At 43.9% G+C, this 27312-nt stretch overlaps 1 protein-coding gene across 1 annotated transcript in view; it reads left to right on the forward strand.

Moving 5' to 3' along the window:
* The window catches only part of TTN (titin), a 340888-nt gene that overhangs the window by 177819 nt on the left and 135757 nt on the right, over positions 1–27312 (forward strand). Inside the window, exons 163-187 of the mRNA XM_078603948.1 lie at positions 328–879; positions 3237–3290; positions 4777–5172; positions 5668–5937; positions 6733–7002; positions 7457–7717; positions 8707–8846; positions 9662–9788; positions 10729–10995; positions 11280–11546; positions 12229–12495; positions 13268–13407; positions 14595–14721; positions 15037–15303; positions 15701–15967; positions 16455–16718; positions 17540–17679; positions 17800–17926; positions 18375–18641; positions 19414–19680; positions 20245–20515; positions 20975–21110; positions 21737–21863; positions 23783–23925; positions 26840–26963. Of these exons, the coding sequence (XP_078460074.1) occupies positions 328–879; positions 3237–3290; positions 4777–5172; positions 5668–5937; positions 6733–7002; positions 7457–7717; positions 8707–8846; positions 9662–9788; positions 10729–10995; positions 11280–11546; positions 12229–12495; positions 13268–13407; positions 14595–14721; positions 15037–15303; positions 15701–15967; positions 16455–16718; positions 17540–17679; positions 17800–17926; positions 18375–18641; positions 19414–19680; positions 20245–20515; positions 20975–21110; positions 21737–21863; positions 23783–23925; positions 26840–26963 (5538 nt within the window). The remainder of the gene's footprint in view (positions 1–327; positions 880–3236; positions 3291–4776; positions 5173–5667; positions 5938–6732; positions 7003–7456; positions 7718–8706; positions 8847–9661; positions 9789–10728; positions 10996–11279; positions 11547–12228; positions 12496–13267; positions 13408–14594; positions 14722–15036; positions 15304–15700; positions 15968–16454; positions 16719–17539; positions 17680–17799; positions 17927–18374; positions 18642–19413; positions 19681–20244; positions 20516–20974; positions 21111–21736; positions 21864–23782; positions 23926–26839; positions 26964–27312) is intronic.

The raw sequence follows: 27312 nt of genomic DNA on the forward strand, positions 1-27312 counted from the left end.
TTTCATTTTAAGACTAATTGTTGATTTTGTCATTCGTTCATTTTTAACATCAGCATTTGTCTGTCTTACATCGTGTGTGAAGTTTGTTGAACAAAGTGTTACAGTTATCTCTTGGCTTTTGGAGAAAACGGTTTTGTTGTCGGTTACAATTAGCAAAGAAACCCAAATTTACGTACAAAAATCTACTTTGACCAAAAAACCTTTTCCCCAAAAGTGTGACAATACCATCCCTGAGTCTCGTTTTGTGTTGCTTGTTTATAATTGATGGTGACTGCTTTATCTTTCTTGATAAAAAAAAAACAACCCCATAAAATCGTAACAAAATAGGCAAGAAGCCAGAGACGGAGGAGAAGAAAGAGGACCTGAAGATGCGCATCGGCAAGGGCAAAATTCCCACAGAAGAGGCGAGCGTGGAGACAGTGCAGCTGAAGAAAGTTCCAGGCCGCGTTGTTCCACCAAAAGAAAAAGAGGCCAAGGAGAGACCCGGAACCCCTGGGCGCGAGGTCACCGAGCTTAGGCGTCCATCGAGGTCTGGAGTGGCCTCTCCCGTGCCGCAGAAGGTGGTGGAAAAGCCCGCTTTGAAGCCGACCGAAGTTGAGGTGTCCGGCCCCGCCAAGGTTGCTCCTCAAAAGAAGGCCAAGCCAGCCGAGGTGCCGGAGGAGAAGGCCAAGATTCAGATCGGGAAAGGCAAGATCCCGGTGACCGAGAAAGAAGAGGAGGAAGAAGTGCATTTGAAGCGGGTGCCCGTAAAAGTGCCTGACGAGAGCGAGCCACTTTCGAGGGAAGAGACGCCTAGCCCATCGGAGCTGGAACTCGCAGAGTTTGAAGGTTCGGAAGATGAGGTGGAAGCCCCTGGGAGGTCGTGGTCAGAGAGTCGAGGTATGGCCTGCCGTTGCTGCTGCTGTTACTCTGCTACTGATGGCTCTCCGTGACAAGGAGCTGATCAGTAGAATCTCTGAAGCGTGTGCTTTTGTCTGAAAATTACGTCTCAGTCTGTTTTGTCTCTATGTTTATCGTCTGGTGTGTGGCTCTTATGGTTCTATGTTGTTGTCTGGAATTTGCGTGTGTATGTTTCTGTGTGTTTTTTGTGGCGAGCGGTAGTGCAGCGGTTAGTGGGCTGCGCTATGAACCCGGCAACCCAAGGTTGTTTCCAGCTCACGGCCAACACTAATGAAAATTATATTAACGGGTCCTGGGCCTCTCCTAGGTGTATACACATCACCACTAGGGAGACATAGGTGGCAGGGGCGTAGTGCTGGCCACCTGCTACCTCGTGTGCCTTGTCGGCCTTTATATGTGCACACTAAGAGCACTTGCCCAAAAGTCTGTTCAGGCTATATGGATGATACTCTTTGAATCTTTCGGTAAAGTCACGTAGAAAGATAAAATACGTGACTTGACCGAAAGAACCAAAGAGTAATTCCTGCAGTCACGAAAGCTCAAAATTAAGATTATATGGATGATCTTTGTCTTTGCTGTGTATTTCTTGTTGTCTCATGTGTTTGCTGTGCGTCTTTTGGTTGTCTATCGTTTGGTGCGTGTCCGTTAACGCTTTCCAACTAAAGTTGAAAGCTTTGCGTATTTAGCTCTAGCCGTCCCTCTGTAACGAGAGGGGGTGGGGGGCTTACAATAAGTGTTATTAAGATGGTCGAATATAAAGATTATTTGAGGGTAAAGTTTCGTTGCTTTTATCGACTTACCCACTCTTAAAATTATTCGCCTCGCCGGCCAAGGCGATGATGTCGTTTTGCGACATCGCTCGTCAGCTCATTATTTATTTATCCTCCTAAATTAAATATTTCTGAGGACAATCACGTCGGAACCCGTTGCAGAATGTACACATATATGTGTTTTTTAAAAATGCATTGTTGTCTCCTTGTCTGGTGTCTTTTTCTTGTCTCTTGTCCGGTTGTGTGTCTTTGTTTTTCCAGTCTGCTTCTGAAAGGGCAGACTGTGTTCTTCTTGGACTTACTTAAATTTCCATCAAGAATGCAAACAAAGAAAAAAGAAAAATCTACTTTTACTTTTTCTACCTTTTGTCTACCATGTTTGTCCGTATAGTCGGTGGACTTTAAGCAAAAAGGCACTGGCAGTCCGTCTTTTGTGTTGTCTTAGCTGTTAAACGTCCTTTCATGTTGATTGTTCTTCATAGTTTGTGTGTCTTATGTTGATAGGTATTTTTCTGTCATTGCAACAAATGTAACGTTATGCTCAGTCGTGTTCAAGTGACATTTTTGTCACGTGTTATTTCATCGAAATGTTAATCGCGATTATTTTTTTGTCTTTCGGTGTTTTCTGAGTTGTTTGTCCCTGTACCATATGTTTTTACAGGTGTATATGTATACCTTCGTTGTTTATGATTTTGCTAATGTTACGTGTGCTTCCCGTTTCAATTAACACCTGATCTTCTTACCAATGTTTTATATCTTTATTTGCAACGTGTGGAATGCAAGTCACTGAATATAGTAAAGAGCATTGCAGTGGGCTTTATTTATTTATTTTTTATAGTGGATAGGAGGAATAACTCGGCTTTTTCAAATAAAAACATTTTCGTGTCGGCTGAGCGAATTACCTTGATACAATTTGCATTTGTTTCTCGTCAGAAAGGTATTTAATCTGGCACAAGTGCAATTGAGCGGCGGTGTCCTTAAACAGAGGTCTCTAATACACGGATGTTACCGTGCTAAATTAAGTTCTTCAAAAATCACGACCTCTACCGAACACGTGTAGAGGCAATCATAAATAATTTGGTGTGCCAGTTATACCCAATGTCAAGGCTCGTTTTTTTAAAATTGTGCATTACTATATTCATTTTTAAACACCAGTCGGTTTGTGAAAGAAAAAAAAATCTCAACACACGTCAACAACACTTTTACAAATATTTAAATATTATGGTGACATTTGGGCAATGGTCCTTCTTCATAGCACGTGTGAGTTTCTCTCATTTCCTGTTGTAGCTGTGAAGTTTTGTTGACGCCATTGACCTAAATGTACCATTAGCATATGCTTGGCATGGATCTCAAACAATTCATTCTGGCACGTAAAATTCAATTCAGGTGTTTTGAGCACAACAAGAGACTTCCGACAACGAATCGATGCGTTGTTACACAGTATAGCTATATTTGGTGACTTTGCCTTCTCTCGTAAAATGTAGCTCATTGATTACAATGACCCGTATGACTGTAAACCTTTGAAATGACTGTTGCAACCCTAATTTTCATTCGTGGTAACTGCAGAAGGATCACCGGCATCAGTAGACTTACCTGGGAAACCAAGGAGACCTTCGACAGGTAAATGTCCTTGGAGCAACACCTCCCAGGGCAGTACAAGCCCCACTGTTTCTGTGATTAGCCTACGTCTACAGCTGTAGATTCATTTAGATTAGAAGCCATATTAGATTGGAAGCCGTATTATGCTGAAGGTTTTTGTTTAAGCTACGTTACAGCACTAATTTTAATGGTATGATTTACATCATCGGTACTAATGTGTGTTAAGTTTACCAATGCTAAACATCGAGTTTGCAAAGTTTTAGGGTTCGTTTTGCAAAGAGGTCATACGTTCAATGCAATGTGTGGTGTGAAACCAACAATTTGAGTTCGTTTTCTGACCACGGCTAACACCGGTGTGGTGAAGTATGGTAGAACGTATCCCGACAAGTGTGGGGAAGCCTTGAAATGGGCTATACATTTAATCAAACTTAACTCGAGGCCCGAAATTCCAAAAGCTGGTACAGGAAATCAAAGGACACCGATTCCGACACCTATCAAATGTGTAGAGCTACAACACGTGCGATTGTTCATGTTGATGTTTATCACATTGGTAAAATAGATTATTCAACGATAAGATTAGTTTTAAAAAGAAGACGATTACACCACTACGCTCGTGGTGTTGTTTTCCAAGGCGTTTCCTTGGATTTATTTTCTTTTGCAGTAATTGCTGGAAACAAAATGTGTGTTCCGTTTAATGTGTTGCGCATTTTGCTTTGGTGTGTCTGTTGTACAATCTAATTTGTCTCAACTTTTTGTCATAATCTTAAAGTTGTCTTGCTTGCCTGATCCCACCGTCACAATCCCACAGTCATCTTTCATCCTGCTCAGCATTGCTTAGCACTCCAGCATGCTTACATCCCATTCCATTTCTGTTTTCACCACTTGACCCCCCCAATCAAAATTCTTCTTTACCCTTTGCTATTTTTATTATCTATGGTATGCAGCTATACATTGCAAGCTGCATCGTTATCCTTAGGGTTTCTATGGGGTATATGTGAAGTGCACATTCTCTCACACATTTCAGCTTCTTGAAATGGCATCAAGGGATAGTGCATGACCAAGCAGTTAAGAATCTCAATAGAGTGACCCCCACGTTTTGCTTGAAGAACTAACCTGCAACTTCCCAAAGCCAGCCATGTTTTTCTTCCTGACTTATTTGCTCATCCATCAGTCTGATAAACAGTAATTGTTCAACTAATTGTGATATAGAATGAAACAGAAATGCCAAATTCATTACCGAAAACAATATTTATTTGAGCAACTGTTCCTTTTCTAACACTCACATTAACAAAAAGTAATCGCTGCATGTTATTCATCTGCAACATTTTCACTCTGCCCGCCCATTCCTATAACCGTTATTCGTCATCCGTGCATGTCTTAACCCCCGCACTGCTTGGCTTATTGCAAACTTCCTCATGCTCGTTCATCTGTCGACGAGACGCCTTTCCTCCTGATCACGAGAATACGGCTACGATCTTTTTTGCCGCACCTTTTTGGTTTTTTTTAGTGAGAAAGACCCCATCGCCCAAAGATGACGACAAGAGTAAACTGAAACCCGGGACAGGAAAGCCACCGCCTGAAGAGCCGTCCTTCGCTGGCTTCCAGCTGAAGGCCGTCCCGCTGAAATTTATCAAGAATGTCCAGGAAATTAAGCTCACCGAAGCCGAATCCATAGGCACCTCTGCCACATTCGAATGCCAAGTGTCACCGTCCACAGCCATCACACATTGGCTTAAGGATGGCACCACCCTTCGCGAGAGCCCAAAGCATAAGTTTGTGTCAGACAGCAAAGATCGTAAGCTCAACATTATTGACGTGCAGCTCTCGGACGCGGGTGAATATACCTGTGTAGCTCGCCTCGGTAAAAATGAAAAGACGTCAACAGCCAAACTCATTGTTGAAGGTACCGTATTGTATTATATTCCTCAAATATATTTATACATGCATGCATGTATTTCATTTACAGTGTTGTGTAAATAGTTGTAAGATACTGATTTCTTTTTTTACTGTATGCGGTAACCAATGCAATGTTCTGTTGAATTGAGTTTTTGGTACGATTTGACTTACATATCACTGAAATTAAACTTGGGTGATGTTTACCTTTGTGGATAATTTTGTTAAATAATAAGCATTTAGAGAATATACACCTGTTAATGTAATATGCAAGTTTTATACGTACATATACACAACGTTTCGTAGCTATTTCAACAACAGAACATCCATTAACTATATATGCTACTGCGTAAATTAATCGTGTTTATAATTGATAATTTTATATCATTGAAGTGCATGATGTGTGCACTTTAATAAAAATTGTTGTTGGGTAAAAAAACACAACAAATGAGCCCCAAAACACCCTACCTTTAATTCCTCCTCTGTGCACCACGACCAACTTCAGAGCTGCCCGTGGCCTTCCGTAAGGAGCTGGAGGAAGATATCACCGTGTTTGAAGGACAGCCGCTCATGCTCAACGTCGAGATCACGAAGGAGCGCGACATGGTTTGGCGTAAGGATGGTGAAAAGGTCAAGGTCGTTCCGGGAAAGCTCAGTGTCACCACCATCGGCTTGCAGCATTACATCACCATCCAAGGAGCGAAGAAGGAGGACGCGGGCGTTTACACCGTCGAGGTGGAACACCTCAAGTCCACCACGACTGTCAATGTCGAGTGTAAGTGAACGTTCGTTGTTTGTTGCGATCCCAATCGTCATGCATTCGTGGCGTTCTGACACACGACGTTTACGTAACGCAATTGTTTCTCCCGAAATTATTTCGCCGTTTGTGGAATCAACTCACGCCGTGAGCTATTCACGAGTTTTATAAACTTAATAAGAATCATCAATTACCTTAATTTTTTAAGTGTAGTTTCTTTGTATAGTATTTTATTTCGATTAGCAGGGTTGGCTACGGGCGGCGCTAAAGAAGTTCAATATACATACACACTTTATCTTTTTCCGCGTTACAACGGCAATTGGCTCAGCTTCATTCGTGCCTCGCGTGAAAATGTTTTGTTTTAATGTAACATTTGGACTCAATTATTATGTTCCAAACCTTTATGCAACTTAAAATTTGGAAGAAAAAAAAACACAATTAAAACAAAAATATATATTGTTTTGATGAAAATGTGCAACATTTATTTTGGAGATATGCGAACCTTCCCTTCCAAATTTGGCAAAATGAGTGACAATCCTAGAATCGGCAATGAGATTTTAATTCACTATGGGAACCTCATTTGCCAGTAAAAATATGATAATTGGTTTTTTACCCTTCTATCTGGCAACAAAACTGACACCTTTTTACAAGGAGTCATGTTTGCATAGACCGCAATACCTGCAGTCATAATACAAACAAAAGACATAACTCTGATAATGTGCACTGTCCTTGAAGTTGATTGGTCCACACCCGAGACAGCTTTCCTTAGAGCCTAGTCTCACATGGGTTGTTGCTCTCCTTGGATGTTTGCAGTGGTGAGCAGGGAATGGTTCGTCAGACGGCTCTCCGATCAGAAGGTGCCAGAGAACCACGACGCGGTGTTTGAGTGTGTCCTCGCCAAGGACACGCCAGACATCAAGTGGTTCAAGGGCGATGAGGAAATCAAGCCCAACGACAAGTATGAAATCCAGAAAGAGGGCAACAAGCTGAAGTTGATCATCAAGAAAGTCACACCGGCGGATCTGGGCGAATATGCTGTGGTTGTGAATGGACAGAAATCCAGTGGCAACCTGGATATTGAAAGTAAGTTTAAACACATAAGTCTCATCTTCTGCGAGCACCTGTGTATGCTTTCGCATTGTTGGTGACCCTGGTGGTGGAATACATTTTCAGTATAAAGACAAATACAACTGCGTAGGTTTTCACAGTTGTGCTGCACAGTTGTCCGATGTGTTTCCGGGTTGTACAGCGTTCTGTTGGGCATGATGTCGACGTTTTGGCTCCATGTGCTGGAAGCATCTTCAGCAAATGTATTTTAATTTGATGCCAGGAGCTTCCAGCACGTGCCTTCAAACGTCGGCACATCACGCCGCGCAACACGGATTAACGACATCCCAAAAACGCATCGTAGACAAAAAATAATAATATTGCTTTGCTATCTATGCATATAGAAATCCAGTGTTACACTCGGTTGTTGTTGAATGGCTTTTCACGAATTGCGTTTTCCCCCCCCCCCCCCCACTCTCAAACTTCACAGGACCATACTTCACAGCCAAGCTGAAGGATTACTCGTGCACCGAGAAGCAGCCCGTGACGCTGGAGTGTGAGACCAACCTGCCCGATGTGCCCGCCAAGTGGCTGAAGGACGGACAGCCGCTCAAGCCGTCGCGCAACGTGACGGTGAAAGCGGAAGGCTGCCGCCACATCCTCTTGATCAAGAAGGTGGAGAAGAAGGACAAGGGGACGTACACGTGCGACATTGGCACCGACCAGACCTCTGCTGCGCTCGAAATCGAAGGTGAGCTGCAGCGGACTTGCGTGACCGTCACTAAAAAAACAAGTCAAATTCATCGTCGACAAAGCAGCCTCTGGTCACATAAATACCGCCTTTGCACGCCAATTACAGCTTCCTCAAGTGGTGGTACTTTCTACCAGCAGTGGTTAGGGAAAGTAATTGTACCGTCATATTGGTGGAGAGCGACTGTGCAGTGGTTAGCACTCTGCCCTACGAACCCGATGACCAGAGTTTGATTCTTGGTTGTGACTAACAAGCAGTGGGGAGTGATGTCTGAACGGGTCCTGACCTCCTCTCCTTCAGCAACTCGCATTGGCCAGCGACGTTGGCCAGCCGAGTGAGGTGTGGTTGATAAAGATAAAGATGCCCCGTATAGCCTTAACAGACTGTAGGGGCAAGTGTTGTTAGCGAGCACCTATGAAGGCTGGCACGGCACACTAGGGGGTGGGTGGCCAACACCACGCCCGGCCGCCTTTGTTTCCCTAGCGGCGATGTTTACACATTGCACTATGTACACATTTTAGGCTGAGTCGACCTAGGGGAGGCCCGGGATCGGTTCAGATAATCGTCACTGGTGTTGGCCGTGAGCGGGAATCGAACTCGGGTCGCCGGGTTCATAGCGCAGCACGCTAACTGCTGCACTATCGCTCCCCACAACCTCCATGACCAACAATGGCATGGGGAGGCCTTCATCCACCAGTGTGTTTAACAATGGATTGTGAAAGATATTATAAAGATAATTTATTCAATCTATCATTATATATATTTTTTTGTCTATAAGAGAGGCAATCCATATTAATTTCCAATGTTAAATAAAGAAGTATATGGATTTTTTGTAAACAATGATGATAATTATATTTTAGTTGTTGTTGCAATGGTTTCGTATATTTAACAATGAATATGTTTAAATGCTATATTTCCCACTAACATCAACCGCAATTATGACTTAATTATCGATTTACTATATTTTGTTGTTGTTTTTTTTTATGCAGAGCGTGACATCAAGGTGGTGAAGCCTCTGTTTAGCGCAGAAATATTTGAGAATGAGACGGCCAGATTCGAGGTTGAAATTTCAGATGAGGACGTGGGATCTCAGTGGAAGTTGAATGGTGAAATTCTGAGTGAATCACCAGTAAGTATTCCTCTGTTTCTTCCGGGTCTTGTGTCTGCATTTACACCTGAATTTTTTGTATCATCATATGAACCTTATGGGGGGACCCCGGGGTCCCGAATAAACGGAAGTCTAAATCCTAATTAATTAATTTATTTTTAGCGACTCCATCTCACCGCGCACACAAACGCCGCGACCCACCTGGCGCGGATCATTCTGTTGTCGTGTCATGTCCAAGCACAGCAGTGAGGACGAATGCGCAGAAGAAACAAAACTTTGAAACTTTGATGAGCCCATCGTGTAGAGCTCGTCGAGAAGAATAGATTGCCAAATCGTTCGCCTTCAACAAACATAAAATGACATCGCAACGCAGTTTATGCGAGAGCCGGGGGCTTATGGGACCCCGTGGTCCCGCCATAAGGTTTATATTTCGACTATAAAATCACCATTACCATTGCTCATTTCATATTTCCTGAATATTCTCTTTCCCGACCAATTATCTATGAAATATCAAAATCATTAATTAAAGTAATATTTTTATATATATTATCCATTGCACTGGTGCATTGCAAAATATTATCAAGATAAGTTTACGTGACGACAATTATAAGATGTCCTAATTTTACAGGTTAATTTATAAAATGTTTGTGTAACTGACAGCATGTGCAGTGTGAATATTATTGCGTTCTCAAAGAAGCGATGATTAAAAAAGGCATGGCAGGTTTATGTTGAAGTGAACTGCAGTTGAAGAGCTCAAGTAATTTGATTCAAAACAAAGAGGACACCAAAAGCACAACATAACCCACAATGGTGCGAATCGACATGTGCTTTTTCAGAACTGTGAGATGAAGATTGAAGGGAAGAAGCACTTCCTTGTGCTGTACAATGTGCCCTTGGCGCAGGCCGGTGAGGTCACCTTCCATGCCGCCAATGCTAAATCTCAGGCTCAGCTCAAGGTCAAAGGTGAGTGATATTGTGCGGTCCAATAACAAACACACGCACTAGGCAGGCTACGTAAGCACATTGAAAATTCATAAAGCCATTAAACGCCGACACTGTGTGGCTGAACCACTTGGGCTCCAGGGTTAAATGCACCACTGAGATTGCTGGCTACGGCTCACTTCACTGTGTACATACGTATGTATTTGAACTTCTTTCACACCATACGTAGCCAACCGTGCTAATCGGTGCTGTGTTTTGTCTCGTGTTAAATGACCTTTGGGTGGCACTATCCATCTAAAGTCTGCCTCCAGTGATAATTCCATGGCATAACCCTTGTTTAAGATACTTTGAATAAGGACATTTGCCAAAACATAAGCATATGCCTTTGTTTTCTGGCATCATGCAGTGTCAATTGTAAATTTAGAGGGTTTTTTTTTTACTTGTAGATCACTGTCAATGCACTCAGTTAGTTTGAGTATTTGATCATAGGCAAGGTCAGTGTCAAGTGGTCATCAAAGCAAATGCTCTTGATGCCACTAAAAATTGTCATGACATCCTTCCTTCGGCTACATCCCATAGTTGTTGTCAAATTAACACCCTGCCTTAAAGGTCGATATCCCATCATCTGGTTGTTTGTTGGTCCTGCTCTTGATGACTGACCGATGAGCACACACTCCAATCCCTATCTCAGGAATCTGCCCTCCTCTGTTCTGCACACCTATCCCATCCATCATAACCTCCTTTTCCTGCCCGCATCTACAACACTCTTTTTCCATGCTATGTTTTGGATTATTATATTGCTTACCCTATCACTCCATGAAAAAAGCATTCACGCGACCAAACACATGCACACTATTACAAATATATGTTTGCACGGTTGGTTTCGACAGACACGCGATATTATATTGTATGCATTTTTTGTTGTTGTATGGTATTGCAATGCACCTATTTTACATTTCAGAACTGCCGGTGGACTTCGTGACCCCACTGCGGGACCAGGTGGTTCCTGAGAAGGCTCAGGCCATCTTCGAGGTGGAGTTGAACAAGGCGCCACACAAGGTGATCTGGCTCCGTGGCAACAAGGAGATCAAGCAAAGCGATAAATACGCCTTCAAGCAGGACGGCAAGATCCAGGGACTCATCATCAATGACACCGTCTTTGACGACGAGGGAGAGTTCAGCATCGAGGTTGACGGCAAGAAGTCGACGGCCAAACTCATCGTCGAAGGTGTGTGCTGTGTCTCCAATGGCACACTTTTGTTGCATATTTTCCAGGCTTCGTACATTTGTGTGGAGAATTGCACTTTGCTTGATCCGTTTTCTGAAATACGGGGACGCAGCTTTCCGAGGTACCCCCTGTTGCACAGCATTGATGTCTGACATTTTACTCCACGTGCTGGGAGCTTCTCGTGGAACTGAATAAAATCGAAGGGTACAATTTAAACGACGTGGTGAATGCTTGCACGGTATTGCGTGTGGAAATTAACCACCGGCAACGACGTTTCCACGCAGGCGTTCGCGTGAACTTCGTGAAGCCGCTTGGCGACAAGACGGCGCGGGAGCGCGAGTCGGTGGTCTTCGAGCTCGAGGTGGTGCCACCAGACGTGCCCGTCACCTGGTACAAGGACGGAGTCGAGCTGATCCCGGGCCCCAAGGTGCACATCACCCACGAGGGCACCAAGCACACGCTGGAGCTCAAGGACCTCACGATGGACGACACGTCCCAGATCAAGGCCGTGGCCCTGGAGAAGTCCACCGAGGCCAAGCTTACCGTAGTTGGTGAGTGCCTTGGCCCCAGTAGTAGCTTGTCCCATGTTTACATCTGCTGCGCCGATGTATAGCACTATTTCGCGATCTGATGTTCGTGCATTGTATTTTAAACGTGGTGTCGTTTCACGGATGTAGTTGTGAGGACATGGTTTTCCAGAAAGAAGGCATTTTTACCGTGTTTCATTGCTGTTAACTGACAAAACGGACTGCTGGGTAACTGAGTGAACAGAGGTGGGGGGAGGGGCGTTAAGAAACGTGGCCCATTCGTTCCACGGTCGGGTGGGCAGTTCGAACCATCATCCTCCAGATTTGCAAGATTGCATGTCCCGTGTGCTAACCATTGCACCGCAGCAGCCTCCAAAGGGAGTTATAATATTTCTTTACACTTAAACATTCACGTTTATCCACCTTCCATGAAAAGACAATGTAGATGTATTGTAGCAGTATATTGCCTTCCTGAACCTTCATACAAAAGAAAGGTATCAAATAATGACAGGTTAGTTCGGTGTCACTGTGAGGAAAGGAATATCTCGATATTTTGGCAGACCGGACTTCTCCAAAGTGTCTAAATATTCCATTGCCTACTGGTGACAGGAATTCATTTGCATTGACTTTTTTCCTCCCCACGTATACATATTTACAATGTTGCCAATACCTCTGATCGACACGCACATACCATTGTTACGCGCAGAGGGCCCGCCGTACTTCGTGAAGAAGCTGCAGGGCTTCACGGCCACGGAGAAGGATGAGGTGAAGCTGGAATGCGAGCTGAATAAGCCTGGCGTCCCGGTAAAGTGGTTCAAGGACGGCAAAGAGATAAGGCCATCGAAGAACATCTCCATCGTCGTCGATGGGCCGCGACACATCCTTGTCATCAAGCAGGTCTCCAAGAAGGACATGGGAGACTACACCTGCGACTGCGAGGCTGAGAAGACCACAGGACCGCTTGACATTGAAGGCAAGCTAGTCCACCTCATGTGCAGTGTTTAATGTTGATGGGATAAACAGATGAGGCATGTTGAGTGTGAAGTGTGGAATAAATAAAACCATCCGGTAATTCTTAGTGTTACTGGCTAGGCAAGCAGCAATGTCTTTGTAAATTTAATTAAATATTATAATTTGGTACCATGAAATATGTGTTCAAGCTTACAGAGATGACCGTGATTGACTGATGTAAATTCGAATATATTTACTGCAACGGTGGAAAGCTGCAAATGTGCAAAAATATCATGGATTCTACTAACTCGAGAAACTAGTGAAATAGACTGTAAGCTACAGAAAAGCATTTTTTCACAAAATATTTTTGGCCTCCAAAGATGTGAATTGGTTTCATGGAGCAGAGTCTGCCTCACGTTCAAAATGTCTTAGTTTTGATGCTGAATGCTTACAACATACCCTCATAGTATAAGACCTAAATAATTCACTCTCATGGAGTGTGATGCTAAGCCAATTCAGAGTAAAGTCTGCAACTGGTTATTAACGTCGTATACTCTTCTTACTAAATGTGATTTTATATACTACGACATCTGAGTGTAGAAACACTCAATAATCGGCTGAAAACATTATCATAGATAGGGTACTGCAGAGCATTGGCAATTATTTGTAGTGCTTCCTTCCAGCTCATCTGAAGTCCCACGGGGATTGCGAGATTCAAATTGAACGAATGACGCCACTGTGTAAAACCCCACATTTCGATGACATTAAATTTTCTCCTCTTAATTTTCAAACAGAGCGCGATATCAAAATCATCAGGAACTTGCAGAGCGTGGAAGTGTATGAGAAGGAAACGGCACGTTTTGAGACGGAAATTTCGGAAGGCGACGTCCATGCTCAGTGGAAACTGAAGGGTGAAGTGCTTCACCAATCCGCTGTAAGTATTTCTATACATTACTTCCACCGGATCATAAAACCACAGTGTTCTCTGTATTATATCACGTGAATTTTATGTATATATATTTTTATCAACACATTCGTCAGCAACGCTGTGGCCTTAAAAGGAAAAAAAATTAACCCGTAAAAACAAAGTTTTTCACTATAAATCCTTTATATGCGTGGCGGCTAGAGTCCTCTCGTCCTCTGGCTTGAGATGGCTGCCACCTATGGGTCAGATGATTGCCTGCCACCATTAAGCAATTGGCAATTAAATATAATTTATTTTTTCCTAAAAAGTGTAACATTTTGGAAAAAAAATTTCACGAATATTAATTGTCACGCACAACGAGTCTGTGTGCAAAGTGTCAGCTCGATTGGATCACGGGAAGTGGGTTAAAAAACGACCGAAAGATTTGCACGGTCGTAAGCACGCAAGCAAGCAAGCAAGTGAACTTAATATAAAGGATTTAAATATATAACAGGTGACGTTTTGGGCAATAGCCCGAATTTCATAGCCCATTAATAGATACTGTAGGCTGGATGATAAGATATGGAGAATGCACTTAACACTATGGGGCCTGATGGCAATTCCATTTTTTTTATGTTAGTAATGGCATATGAAGAGTTACCTAATCGTAGCTGTGTGTTACAAGTTGAAACTAAATATAATATTAAAAAAAAAATCTAACACTCATTGAGGCAGCAATTATAGCTAGGTAGGTACAACTATAGCAGGAAGATGTGATCGTATGAGTCTCTTCCCCTGACACCTTGACGTGTCTCCAATGCCATTGGCGACACTTGTCGATAAGAGAGATTTTAGAGTGCCCGTTGGAAGATCTATCGAAATGTTCCATAAAAAACAAAACAACAGCTTACGGGGAAATATGTTGCCAAACATTTCAACCACGCAACTACCAACTGCAAAGTATAACTACTTAATAATGGAAGATACTTCGAAAGACACCCTTTATATAAATTGACTTTTTTTACATTTCTCGAAAACAATTTAAATGTCACCTCAGCCTATTGGTCTTCTGGGAGTTTTACCAACAAGTGGCATTTGTTTCGACTCTGGTCTAGTTTAAATCTTCTGGGTCTCATCGGTAGAGACATGCTTGTGATCAAATGCCATTGGTTTACCTGATGTTATTGGTAAGAGCTCTGCCCCTGTTTGTTCCCCAGGATGTAGATATTAAGGAAGAAGGCAAGCAGCATGTACTGATGCTGTACAACGTTCGGCTGGACCAGACTGGAGAGGTTACCTTCCAGGCTGCCAACGCCAAGGCTAGCGCTGGGTTGAGAGTTAAAGGTTTGTGCTCTCACCAAATGACCTTGCCGTATTCAATACCGGCATCTCACATTGTACTTAAATAACAAAGGTGTGGGAACCTCACCTTTCAAATCCAAGGAGTCGTATTTAAATACGTGTACTTATTGAAAATAATTTTAGATTTTAACACCGGCACTACTTTACAATTTTAAACAAACGCTACATTCTCATGCAGGTAAGTTTGCAACAGGCCATCGCAGCTGGCTGACATTTCCTGATTGGTCCATTGATAAAAAATCACTGCCATGGCTGGACCCCCTCCATTTCATCCCCCCCGACTGCTCGGCCATCCAGAAATCGAGCTCGACTTCAAGAGCCCCCTGGAGGATGTGACCGTTCCGGAGAAGAGGCAGGCACGCTTCCAGTGCGAGCTCACGAAGGAGGTGCCTCTGGCGCTTTGGATGCGCGGCTCCGAGCTGATCAAGAGCGGCGATAAGTACGACACCATCACCGAGGGCAAGAAGCACATTCTGGTCATCAACAGTGCCACGTTCGACGATGAAGACAGCTACACCATCAAGGTGGAAGATAAGACGTCCACTGCCAAGCTCACCGTTGAAGGTACCTTGGACAGCTGCACCTCGACCAATGTCCTGGCACAATCGTTCGTCTTGTGTTTGTCTTCTAGCTTGCTTGCTGACATGGCTGAACTGCTGTTCTTTTACTGCAGAGCCTTCTTAAATCTTTCTTTTTGTTTCCATTGTTTTTCATTGTACGGCTCCTTATGAACATTCACCAAGTGGTGCTCATGACGCTCATTTTAATTAAATATGTTCTTTCGACTTCTCGTACCAGCCCTTCGGTTTGAGTCGCAAGGGCTTCGAAGCCACCGCTGCACCTTTACACTTTCCGCGCCGTCGCATTCCGTGCGTTCGGTGCGACAGAAAGAACATTGCGACTAGGACTTCGCCTCCCATTAATGGCCGCGTGATTTTTCTCCCGACGTATAAATCATCAGGCATCAGGCTTCAATTTTTGACGCCGCTCAAGGACCAGACGGTGAAGGAGCGCGAAACCGCGCGCTTCGCCCTTGAGCTGTCGCACGAGAACATCCCGGTGACGTGGTTCCGTAACGACGTCAAGCTCCACCCGAGCCGCGTCGTGGTCATTCAGGTCGACGGCAAAAACCACAGCGTGGAGTTCAAGGAGGTCACCTTGGATGACACGTGTGAGGTCAAGGCCACGGCCATTGACAAGTCCACCAAAGCTCAGCTTATTGTCCTGGGTATGGCCGCTTTTGTACATTTCAAGTTTCTCGTTACGTTGCTGTCGAATGTTCATTTGGCTTGTTTTCTTTATAGGACATCCTCAGTCTTCATATAATTTGTTGTCTGTGCTTACGTTTTCTCCATTTTATGTCGCACACTCAATCAATTTCAGTTCATATACTGCTTAAAGCAGTATTCGTAACAGGAATACTTTTTTTTCATTAATTCCACTGCACGTTGTTTTGTAAAAAAATTCAAAAGTGTATTTCTGCCTTTTTTGTATGCTCTTTAAAATGTGTTGTCATCTGTTGATTGAACACATTAATCACCCCTCTTGAAAGGCACTCCTGCCTCCGTGACAAAAACAAAACACCATTGTTACGTTCACGAAACATAATAGATATATCTGTAAAAAAAAGTTAAACCGGTGCGAATAACATCGAACGAAACTGCCGCCGCAAAATCTGACTACAATTCCACCGCGGTGGCTTCGCCCCTGCGCAGAGGGTGATCCGTTCTTCACTCAGAAGATACAGGACTTCACAGCCACAGAGAAGGACGAGGTCACGCTCGAGTGTGAGCTGAACAAGGACGTGCCCGTCAAGTGGACCAAAGACGGCGTTGAGATCAAAGCCTCCAAGAACATCGCCATTCGGTCAGATGGATTGAGGCGCATACTTACCATCAGGAAGATAGAGAAGAAGGACAAGGGAGAGTACGTCTGTGACTGTAAAACGGACAGCACAAAGGCCGCGGTCAACATTGAAGGTGCCACTCGTAGATCACTCTCACTCATGTTGCCCTGCTACATTTCTCTCCATCAATCATTTCAAACTCGTTCCATCTTAAGAACGCGTGCAAATACAGCGAATGCTTTTTCGCAGTTTTGCTCCATAGCTCTCTGATGTGTCGTGCAGCACGATGTCAAGAGTTTCTCTCCGCTGGCTTCGAGCTCCGCGTGTTCCAGATTTGCCATATTTCGAAAATCAACTGGCAAATTGACTCAATTTGGGATTATACGTTTCAATCATCGCACTCCTCGCCCCCCTACTGGTAGACTAATGCCCTCGGTCACTCTTGAAAACAAGACCCATCCTGGTCTCTTGAGTTTTCCAAATGGTTAAACAAAATAAACTTGAACTTCTTACGGGAATTAAAATTGCGCCACTCTTGGCTTAAAAAGCGTCCAGGACAAAATGTCGGTCCTCATGCTGAGCAACGCGCGGTATAACCGAAAGCATGTCAGAGAGCAATGTGTCTTTGTAAAAAAAATGTAAACAACATCATTCCACAAAGTTGAACAATTTATTTGCTGCCATCAAACTTGAGAGGCCAGTAAAATTGTTTCAACTCTTTCTTGTCTGACGATCCTTTTCAGATCGTACCATTTTCCACGTATATACAATCATATTTCTGAATATACAATCACATTTGTATATTTGTATATACCGTACGATCATTTGTATATGTACAACCATATTTCATTCTTTTTCATTTCGCGCTCATTTAATCTGAAAGCTGTGCTCATGCACCTTCGAGGTATGGCGGCGGCTATAGTGCTTAACCTCGTAACTGTTGGAAATATCCAGATCGCGACATCAAGGTGGTCCGTCCGCTGTACGGAGTGGAGATATTTGAGAAGGAAATGGCACGTTTTGAGGTGGAGATTTCGGAAGACGACGTACATGCGCAGTGGAAGCTGAAAGGAGAAGTTCTCACACAGTCTCCCGTAAGTACAAAATCACTCGCACTCTGCGGGAAATCTTTGTCACTTACCCCTTGAATGATTCCGCCGGGATTACGCGGCAGAGGTGCGTGCAAAACTAACGTCCCATGCGTTAACACACAGGACTGTGAGATGAAGGAGGAAGGCAAGAAACACATCCTCATTCTTTACAACTGCCACCTGGACCAAACTGGAGAAGTCTCTATCCAGGCAGCGAACGCTAAATCGGCAGCTAATCTTAGGGTGAAAGGTACGCGTCTATTCGTTGCATGTGTTGCATAAGGCATCTTTTTTTTCCACTGCATAACCGAGCTGTGCCAAGTTAGCCCAGCATGGCTCCAGAGGTGCCACTTTCAAAAGCCGATACTCTGAAGTGCCATTTAATGAAAGAGTCAATTAACCCACTGCTTGGCTCTGCTTAGCCCTGAGCCAAATTCAGAGGTCTTATGCGGCCAGAGTTTTGTGATTTGGTTCTGACTCGGCTTGGCAAATATCGAGTGGAAAAACCACCTCTGCATTTTGAGGGCCTCATGCTGGCATGGCGAGGATGTGCCAGTGGAAAAGCGGTATAATTGTCAGATACCGAACAGATTTAAGCAGCAGCCACTTATCCCACAATCAAAAATATCAATCGTGAGTTGTTGCACGTGTACTTGCCATTACGATCGGTTCACCTTCAATGTCATCCCACGTTGCAGAGATCCCTCTCACCTTCCTCACACCACTGCAAGACGTCAAGGTCTATGAGAAGGATGAAGGCAAGTTTGAATGCGAGGTTTCAAGACCGCTGAAATCATTCCGCTGGCTTAGGGGAACTCAGGAAATTTCGTCTGATGACAAGTACGAAATCCTCACTGATGGCAAGATGCACTCCCTCATCATTAAATCGGCAACCTTTGACGATGAAGCGCGATATACATTCGAAGCCGAAGACAAACATACGACTGCCAAGCTGATCATTCAAGGTAATGGAGAGATAACCGCAATGGAAAATGGTTGAACCCACTCAATCTCACCTGCTTCCAAGTCATGCCCTTAAACTGATGCACACAATCTGTTATAAAACGTATTATAATTTAATCAAGTCCACTTTTTCATTCTATTGATGTTACCAATGTAATGCGTTACGACAGAGTGGCTCCGTAAATAAAAACATCTACACTGAAAGTACAAGTTATATTTTTAGCAGAGACTTGTTTTGTGATATGTCATAGATATTTAAGTTAATGAAGGCACAACCAGAGCTCTCCGTGGAGTTCTATAGCTCTCTCCCTCTCATGAAGGTTATTTTTCCAGCATTGGCATGAGCATGAAATTACAGGCCTGGGTCTTATACTGTTTAAGACCCTACAGTTAATCCTCTCTTAAATATAATTTGACCTCTAGATGTCCCTTAGTTTGAGGGCCGCTTAATGTACCCCATAAAAATACTTGATTTATTTTATATAAAGTCCACATGGCGTACGTATTTATTATGCTATCAACAGGAAATAATGGTTTCCATAAAAGATATTTTTTTTTATCATCACTCACCTGCTAGCAGACTGTTGGCCATTTGCAGGCCAGTACTGCTACACAGGGACAGCTGCCACTGGGATCCAGGACATTTGATTTGTGGAGATGAGATGCGACTTAAGGCGCTTTGTTTTTGCCGAGGCATTTAAGCGCCATATAAATTAAAATCCTTCATCCAAATTCTCCGTAACGAAGTTTTTTTTTTTTTACCCAAAAATGAAGGCATTCGCCTGGAGTTCGTCACTCCCCTGAAGGACCTGACGGTCAAGGAACGCGAGACGGCCGAGTTCACCATCGAACTCTCGCACGACAACGTCCCGGTGATCTGGTACCGCAACGATGCCAGGATTCACCCGAGCAAGGCCGTGCTGCTGACGGACGACGGCAAGAAGCACTCGGTGACCTTCCAGAACGTCTCCATCGATGACACTTCTCTCATCAAAGTTGAGGCCATGGGCAAAAGCTCTGAGGCCAAACTGACCGTTTTGGGTAAGGTCTTGGTTTGCTTTTGCTTTCTCTCTTGTCACCCACGTTCTTAAGTTTCTTACGTGCCTTGAATCTTTGCACTGTGCTTCCATTTAGTCGTTGACTGGGCAGCTTTGTTCAACTGGTCAAAGTTGATTCAAGTGCTCTGTCATCACTAATCATATCCTTGTGTGTTTCGATAAGCCCTTGCATACCAAACCAAGGGCATATTTCTTCTTAAAATGTATTTTTATTCATGCCATCGACCATGTGTTTACCATTATTTTTGTTGTTGTTTTAATACCATGTTGAAATCACAGTCATTTAACCCGTATCCAGTCACCGTTTTCTTTCATGCCTCACACATCCCAATGTAACATTTCAGTTACCCCAAAGTGGAACTGACTTGTGAATGATTCTTCGAGTTCCTCCTTGTTCATTTTCATTCCATCGGTCACGTTACTTCTTCGTATACGCTTGCCCCTTGCCCAAGATCTGATGGGACTCTCAAGTCATCAGTAGGGTAAAGTAAGTTGAGCTTATGACGACGATGGCTTGAACGCCCTCCTATGAATCGAACTTGTACAGAGGGCGAACCGTACTTCACCCGCAAGCTCCAGGACTACACGTCCCTCGAGAAGGACGAGGTGACCTTCAAGTGCGAGATCAGCAAGGCGTCTGCCCCCGTCAAATGGTACAAGGACGGCCAGGAGATTTCGGCTTCCAAGAACGTGCAGATGATCGCCGACGGCAAGCTGCGCGTCTTGACCATCAAGCGAGCGGCCCGCAGCGACGAAGGAGAATACTCCTGCGACTGCACCTCTGACAAAACCTCGGCTAAGCTCAACATCGAAGGCAGGTTTTCACCATCCGATGTTAATTGTGTGCGAGTCTTGCTTTCACACTTGAAGTGGGGGGGGGGGGGTGGTTGCAATAGACCCATGAGATAAATGTTAGTTTTAACGTTTTTGCCTGGGAATTACAAAAAATAGATAACTACTATTCGGAATTATGTTCACCTCAAGTTCTGCAATGTTCTTTATACAACGAAGTAAAAAAACAACAACTGTGAGCCACTTTGGAGTTCACCAGGCAATGGCAGCAGAGGAATTGTATTGAATACGAACTGCAGAGCTTTGAGTGTCGGTTTCTTGTATACGTGGGTTTTTTCCAGCTTCTCGCTATCCTCCCACATTCCAAACACTCGTTAAGCTCTAGTATTATTATGAGTGTTAAATAGGCTGTAATGAAAGGAGACCAACGATTCCTCTTGATGAGTTGTAAACATGCCGTGTCTGTGTGGACACTTTGCAGAGAGGGACATCAAGATGACGAAGCCCCTGTACAGCGTGGAGGTAACGGAGTTGGAGACGGCACGATTCGAGTGTGAGATCTCAGAGGAGGATGTCCACGCTCAGTGGAAACTCAAGGGAGAAGTTCTTCACCCCTCTGTGGTGAGCATCACAATGGGTCACCTTTGCGTGCGTGCGGAAATTATTTAGCGCCGTACGTCGCCAACCGTGTTAATCGGAGGTGTAAGTGAATGTCAACTTTGGGACATTCAAAAACACCTCGCTTCTTCAAAGTCAGTAATTTTTGACACATGCTTCCCCCTGAAGTATTATTTGTCAGTGTCACTGGGCTTTCACCTGCTTTGATATTATAAGTGCGTTATACTGGTAGGAACGAAGTGAACCAGCCTACAATAGATTATATCGTCCGTCCGTCCGATGTCCGATTAGGTGTAGCAACATCGCCCCCTACTGCAAACACTTGGCAGGACCCTACAAAAACCTTTAGACTCAGTGAGGCTTTCCTGGCTAAACAGGTGTAACATTCCCTTATAATTCCCGGAGATAGTTTTTTATTTAAACATTTAAATTCAAAATTAACTCACAGCGGCCTAAAGCCTACAGCTAGGCCTAAAGCCTAGAACTAGGCCTCAAACTCTCCCTTCGTATCGTACCCCCGCCATTTCATTTTATTATAGCCATTCATTTGTTCGTTCCTACCAGCCCACCCCGCAGGGACCTGTTTGAGACTACAAATATAACTGTCATTCATGTGACTTATCCCACAGGACTGTGAAATCAAACAAGAGGGGACGAAGCACTTCCTCATCCTCTACAATGTGCTGCTGGGCCAAGCTGGAGAGGTCAGCATCCAGGCTGCCAACGCCAAGTCTGACGCTCAGCTCCGGGTGAAAGGTCAGCATCGCGCTACTCCGCTCACGTTTTGTTGTTCTTCAAAACTTCGACCCGTTACGCTTACAGGTAGCTCTCGGTTATCTGGGGTCGTGGGATCGTGGGGGTGGCCCGGATACAACAAAAAGAAGGATAATGTAAAACGCACGAAAATTGTGCTTCTGCGAACTGCCATGATTGTCAACCTGTGTAAAGGAAAAAAAAACGTAACAAATCCATCAAATAACACGGTCTTAAGAGAATATATAATATTTATGTATGCATGTTGAACTTCGGAACGTCCTTTGCCAGTAGCAAAATATGATAATTGTTTTTTTTACCCTTTTATCTGGCAACAAAACTGACACCTTTTTTACAAGGAGTCATGTTTGCATTGACCACAATACCTGCGGACCAATCAATTTTAAGGACAGTACATAGATTATTTTGTTTGCATTCCGACCGCAGGTATTGTGGTCAATGCAAACATGACTCCTTGTAAAAAAGGTGTCAGTTTTGTTGGCAGATAAAAGGGTAAAAAAAACAATGATCAAACGATGTTGAACTTCTTTTACACACCGTATGTAGCCAAATGTGCTAATCGGAGGTGCGATATTTAATCGACAACATTGCGGGAAATGTGTAGCCCATCTTCAGAACAGAAAGATTCTATCAAGAATGAGAATAGGTTTTGCCCTTTTCTCTGGCAACAAACAGGTGTTAAGATGTTAAAACACCAAACTGAAACCTTTTACAAGGAGTCATGTCTGCATTAACCATAATACCTGTGGTCAGAATGCAAGCAAAAAACACACTGATAATATATGCATTGTCCTTGAAACTGATTGATTCACACCAGAGACAGCTTTCTTTTGAGCCTCGTTTCAAAACGGTGTTAGACCAGAGGATGCCAAAAGGCGTACGTTGTCTATCATATATATGTGCACATAAATGTTTTAATATGAGGGCAGTGTTATTTAAAATGCGTTCAGTGATTAGAGTTGGCGCATATGCACCACTGCCAATACAAAAATCACGGAAAAAAACATTTCAATTTGAACGATTTCAGTTTACTTGCCGACGCGCGTCGCGGGTCGCATGAGCACCGAGTCCCTGTCCCTTCAACGAGTGGGGAGCACCTCCTGGTAGAACCTCCACACACGTGAGAGGCATGAATGAGCATGGCGAGCTCACAGCCTGTGTAACCCACCTACGCACAGTCGAGAATTAGCTGTACATCCTGTTGGTATCGGTATCGTGTCGAGCGCAGGCACGCGGTGCCTCTGTAATTCTCAAACACGACGGGCACGTTGCAAACGTACGAGCTTGCTGACAAGATCTCGCCTTGCACCCTGCTAAAGTGAAAGCATATTAGCTTATGCCAACCGTAGCTTGTTAAGTAACCCCCGGCATGTATTACGGACCAGGCGATTTTTTTTTACGCGCCCACTGCGTCCATCACTTGAGCAACCGTCAAGCAGCAATGCCAGCAAAGGTGTCTGTGACCATGTATGGGATTGGCAGCTGCTCCGCTATGTCAAGCATCCCCATTATTTTCGACTGGCGTCGGTCTTTGAGTGATGGCAGCGCGTCAGGCCTACGCGCTTAGGTCCATGAGGGGGCTTCCTTCGGTGTGATTGGCAGGACCAGGCTGATGACCTTTTTATATTTAGCCCTCGCCCCTGTTAACGGTGATGAAATTGGAGCTATGGCGACGGGCAGGACACACGGGTGCTCCTGGCACGGACGTCCACTCACGCTTCAGCAGCTCGCAGGAGGAGGGGGGGGGGTTCCTGTCGTTGGCAGCCGATAGCCGCCGTGCCAACGTTCTCGCTCGGCCAAGTTGCACGTGCCGCGTGCCGCAATGGAACCGTGATCGCTTTTGTTGGGACCTCAAGTCTACTGATTTCCATTGGATTAAACAATGTCTCCCGACCCCACAGCACGGGTGGTGAGCCTGCTGAAGCCGCTGAGGGACGTGACCGTGACGGCCGGAGAAACCGCCACGTTTGACTGTGAGCTTACCTTCGAAGGGGTCGAGGTGGTTTGGTTCCTTGGAGACCATCAGCTGGAGCCGAGTGACAGGGTGAGTGTGCACGTTTCTCATTTGATCTCATTTGATTTTAAAACAATATTTCGTTGAATGGTCGTTGCTGAGCAGGTGTTATAATTGCGGCATTTGTGAGCCACTCTGCTCTATGTGGGATTTGGTCGAAAGGAAATGGCTTTGGTATATTTATTTTATTGTAGACATTTTTGTAAATTGTGTATTTTATTAAATGCATTTGCCAGATAGGTGTGCTTTGTAATTTTATGAATGTTGAGCAAAATTTAAGTCTAAAAGTTATTATTTTAATTGCTTTCATCGTCGTGGAAGTTTAATCATTGGTATTAAAACTATTATTTAACTTTATTCCACATAAATTATTTACTAAAATCATCATGCACGCTAGTAGGTACATTTGCTTCTTTTAAGTTATCGGAACTCGTAAGTGTAAAACGAACGGAGATAAATCACGCCGTGGTTTAAATCTTGCTCTAAATTTAACTTTACATCGGCGTTTAAAATAGTAAATGTTTCACGGCAAAAACGTTGCCACGGTTACAAATGTAAAACGTTATGAATAACATGTTAATTAAAACAAAACTTCTGTCATGTTTTTTTTTTACTCTTTCTGCATTTACCGAATACTGGTATTTCATAATGATTTGCCCGCGAAGTATAGTGTGCATATTTCATTCGGGCATGTAATTTAAATTACTTATTTTTATAGTCGTGGAAGTTTTATCCAATAATGTATGAACACATTTAAACTTAGTTGTGGCGGGTGAATGTATTATGCTTGTGCAAGCAAGCAGGCTTAAGCCACTTAAGTACTTAACACGGATAGTATATCTGAACTATTCCGGCTATGTACAGCAACAGTTGATGGGCGCTATTTTTAAACCCACTTTCTCAGCATTCGCCCCGGCAAAGGCTTTCCATCGACACAGCGAAGTGCTTGAGAGCAAACAAGTGTTTATTTAAAACTACATTCTTTTCTAAGCGGAGCCCCATATATGTGCGCAATAAGGCAGGTGATGCCACTTTGCAGCATGAGACTTGTTTCCTAAAACAATTCATCGACGCAGCTTCAACTAATTTATTTCGCGTTCCCATTCAATGTACACATTTGTGCTGCAGTAAAAGACAATTGGACGTTGTCTTTATATAGATATGTGTGGTTTATGATAAACGCACTCTCTGGGACGTGCATTTACCGTTCGGCTGTCGGTCCCTGATTGATAATCGATTTTGGGTCAGATCGCGTGAGTAAAATGTGTGTCGTAAACCCTCCTCCACCCCACACAGACATTTAATAACGTTGTCACGTGAATCAAACGTGCACATTTATTCCAGCTTTAGCAGGACCAACCGGTGTGTTGGAGGAGTCCAAAACTTAACACAAATGTGGTACTTACAAAATCTGACCCAAAAAAAACACATCTTGAATCGTAATATAGGTCGTGAAAGCATGCGTGATAAATATAATATATCGGTCACTCCGAGTGTATGCTTACTTTTGCACAGAAAGGAAGTTACGAACCTTATAACATCATAAAATGATGCCAAATGTGATTGCGATGACCGCAGCAGCTTATGTGTGAACGTGTGAAAGAAGATCCAACGTTATTAGTTATATTATAACGTTATTAGTTAAATGATATTAGTTTTATTTTACGTTGATACAATTGGGACTGGACAACATCGTGAGTGATTTTTATTTGAATGATGTTCTCGGACTAGAAAGCTGAAATTTGGCACAAACATAGCTCAACTGTGTTTTTAATGAAAAATATCAGAACATTTACATTATCTTTAATTTTGACCCCAAAAAATACATTGCTGAAAGTTGATTGGTTTTACTCGAAGAGGGCAGGGTCATCCGCAAATTCTAAAAGTGTAATTTTAAATCTATATCAACTGAGTTTCTTCCCATGTTACGTGATACTAAAAGCTCACACAAAGCACGGAAAATCCCGCTTCATACATTATAATCGATTCAATCTATAAAGCACACACTCATTTCATTTTTGTATTCAAATATAAGGAAGGGTGAACACAAATGAACATGTCAAACGACGACATTTTTATCTCATCCACAGTGCGTGCGTGCGTGTGTGTTTGATGGGGTGCGGTGGTGCTGTCGGTTTTGCGCACTGCGCTACAAACCCGGCGATCCGGGTTTGACCAATAACAGTGGCGAATATGTGAATCTGTTACGGGCCTCCAGAAGTCGACTGAGCATTACATGGGTACTTGGTGCGAAGTGTAAACATAGCCACTAGGAAGACAAAGGCAGCCGGGTGTGGTGTTTGCCTCTCAGCCACTCGTGTGTTGTGCCCGCCCTTCATCGGTGCTCGCAAACAAGAGATTCTCGCAAACACCACTTGCCCCAACAGTCTGTTAAAGGCTACATGGGGGGATCTTTGTCTGTATTTGCATCCTTTTGCAATGTAATGTAAATGTTATGCAAATAGTCATTTAAGAAACGCAAATTCATGCCAATAGCATCTCCGATGCGCACTGCTGTCTCGTCACGCCGTGTTCATTAAATACATTGTAAGATCTCTCTTTGAAGTGGTTGAACTCAAGGTTTTTTGTTCTTGAGTTTGACGGGTAGAGAGTTCAATGCGACAGACCAGGGGGCGCGCCTTCTGAAAAGCGCGGGGTTCCCAATACATCTCTAGGCGGGGTTCATGTAACAACAACGACGAGATCACCACAAGCAGTAGCAGACCTGCGGTGTTGTCATGTCTGATCGTTGGCAACAGGCTGTGCATAAATCTAACAAATAACTGGGGTTGCCTTTCATACCATGCATAGGCACTTATATACGGTCAGGCAGAGCTTATACTTTACACGCTGTGGAAGCAGAAGACAATGAAGTTATTCGCGCAGTTTGGTTTGCACTACAAATTGCCTGACATTTAAACAAACTGTTTTTGGATGTGCACAGGTTGTGCCGCGTGCCGACGGACGGGTGCACACGCTCATCCTCAGGGATGTGCAGCTCGAGGAGGCTGGCGACGTCAAAATCACAGCCAAAGACTTTGGCGTGTCGGCCAAGCTCATCGTGCTCGGTATGTTTCAGTGCAATTAATGTCCGCATTGTTTCCACAACCCTGGCTCTGTGCGTGTCGGCAACATAATGTGCCTACCCTTTCGTGAACCTCCCGTGCCCTTGGTAATGCTTTCTGATTCTACTCGGTGGGTGTTTGCCGTTGTGCTGTGTAGGTGTCCGATGTGTTTTTGTGGGGTCGTGCCATGTGCCGTTCGGTAGAATGTCCGACGTTTCGCTTCCACGCGCTGGGACATTCTTGACCGCTGTCTGGCACGTGGAGCGAAACGTCAGACATAATGCCAAACTTCACGTGGTACAACCCCAAAACAAATCAGTGCTCTTTTTTAACATTTTATTTCGTTAAGCTG

Source organism: Lampetra planeri, chromosome 21 (assembly GCF_965212315.1).
Source record: "Lampetra planeri chromosome 21, kcLamPlan1.2.h2, whole genome shotgun sequence".
NCBI lineage: Eukaryota > Metazoa > Chordata > Hyperoartia > Petromyzontiformes > Petromyzontidae > Lampetra > Lampetra planeri.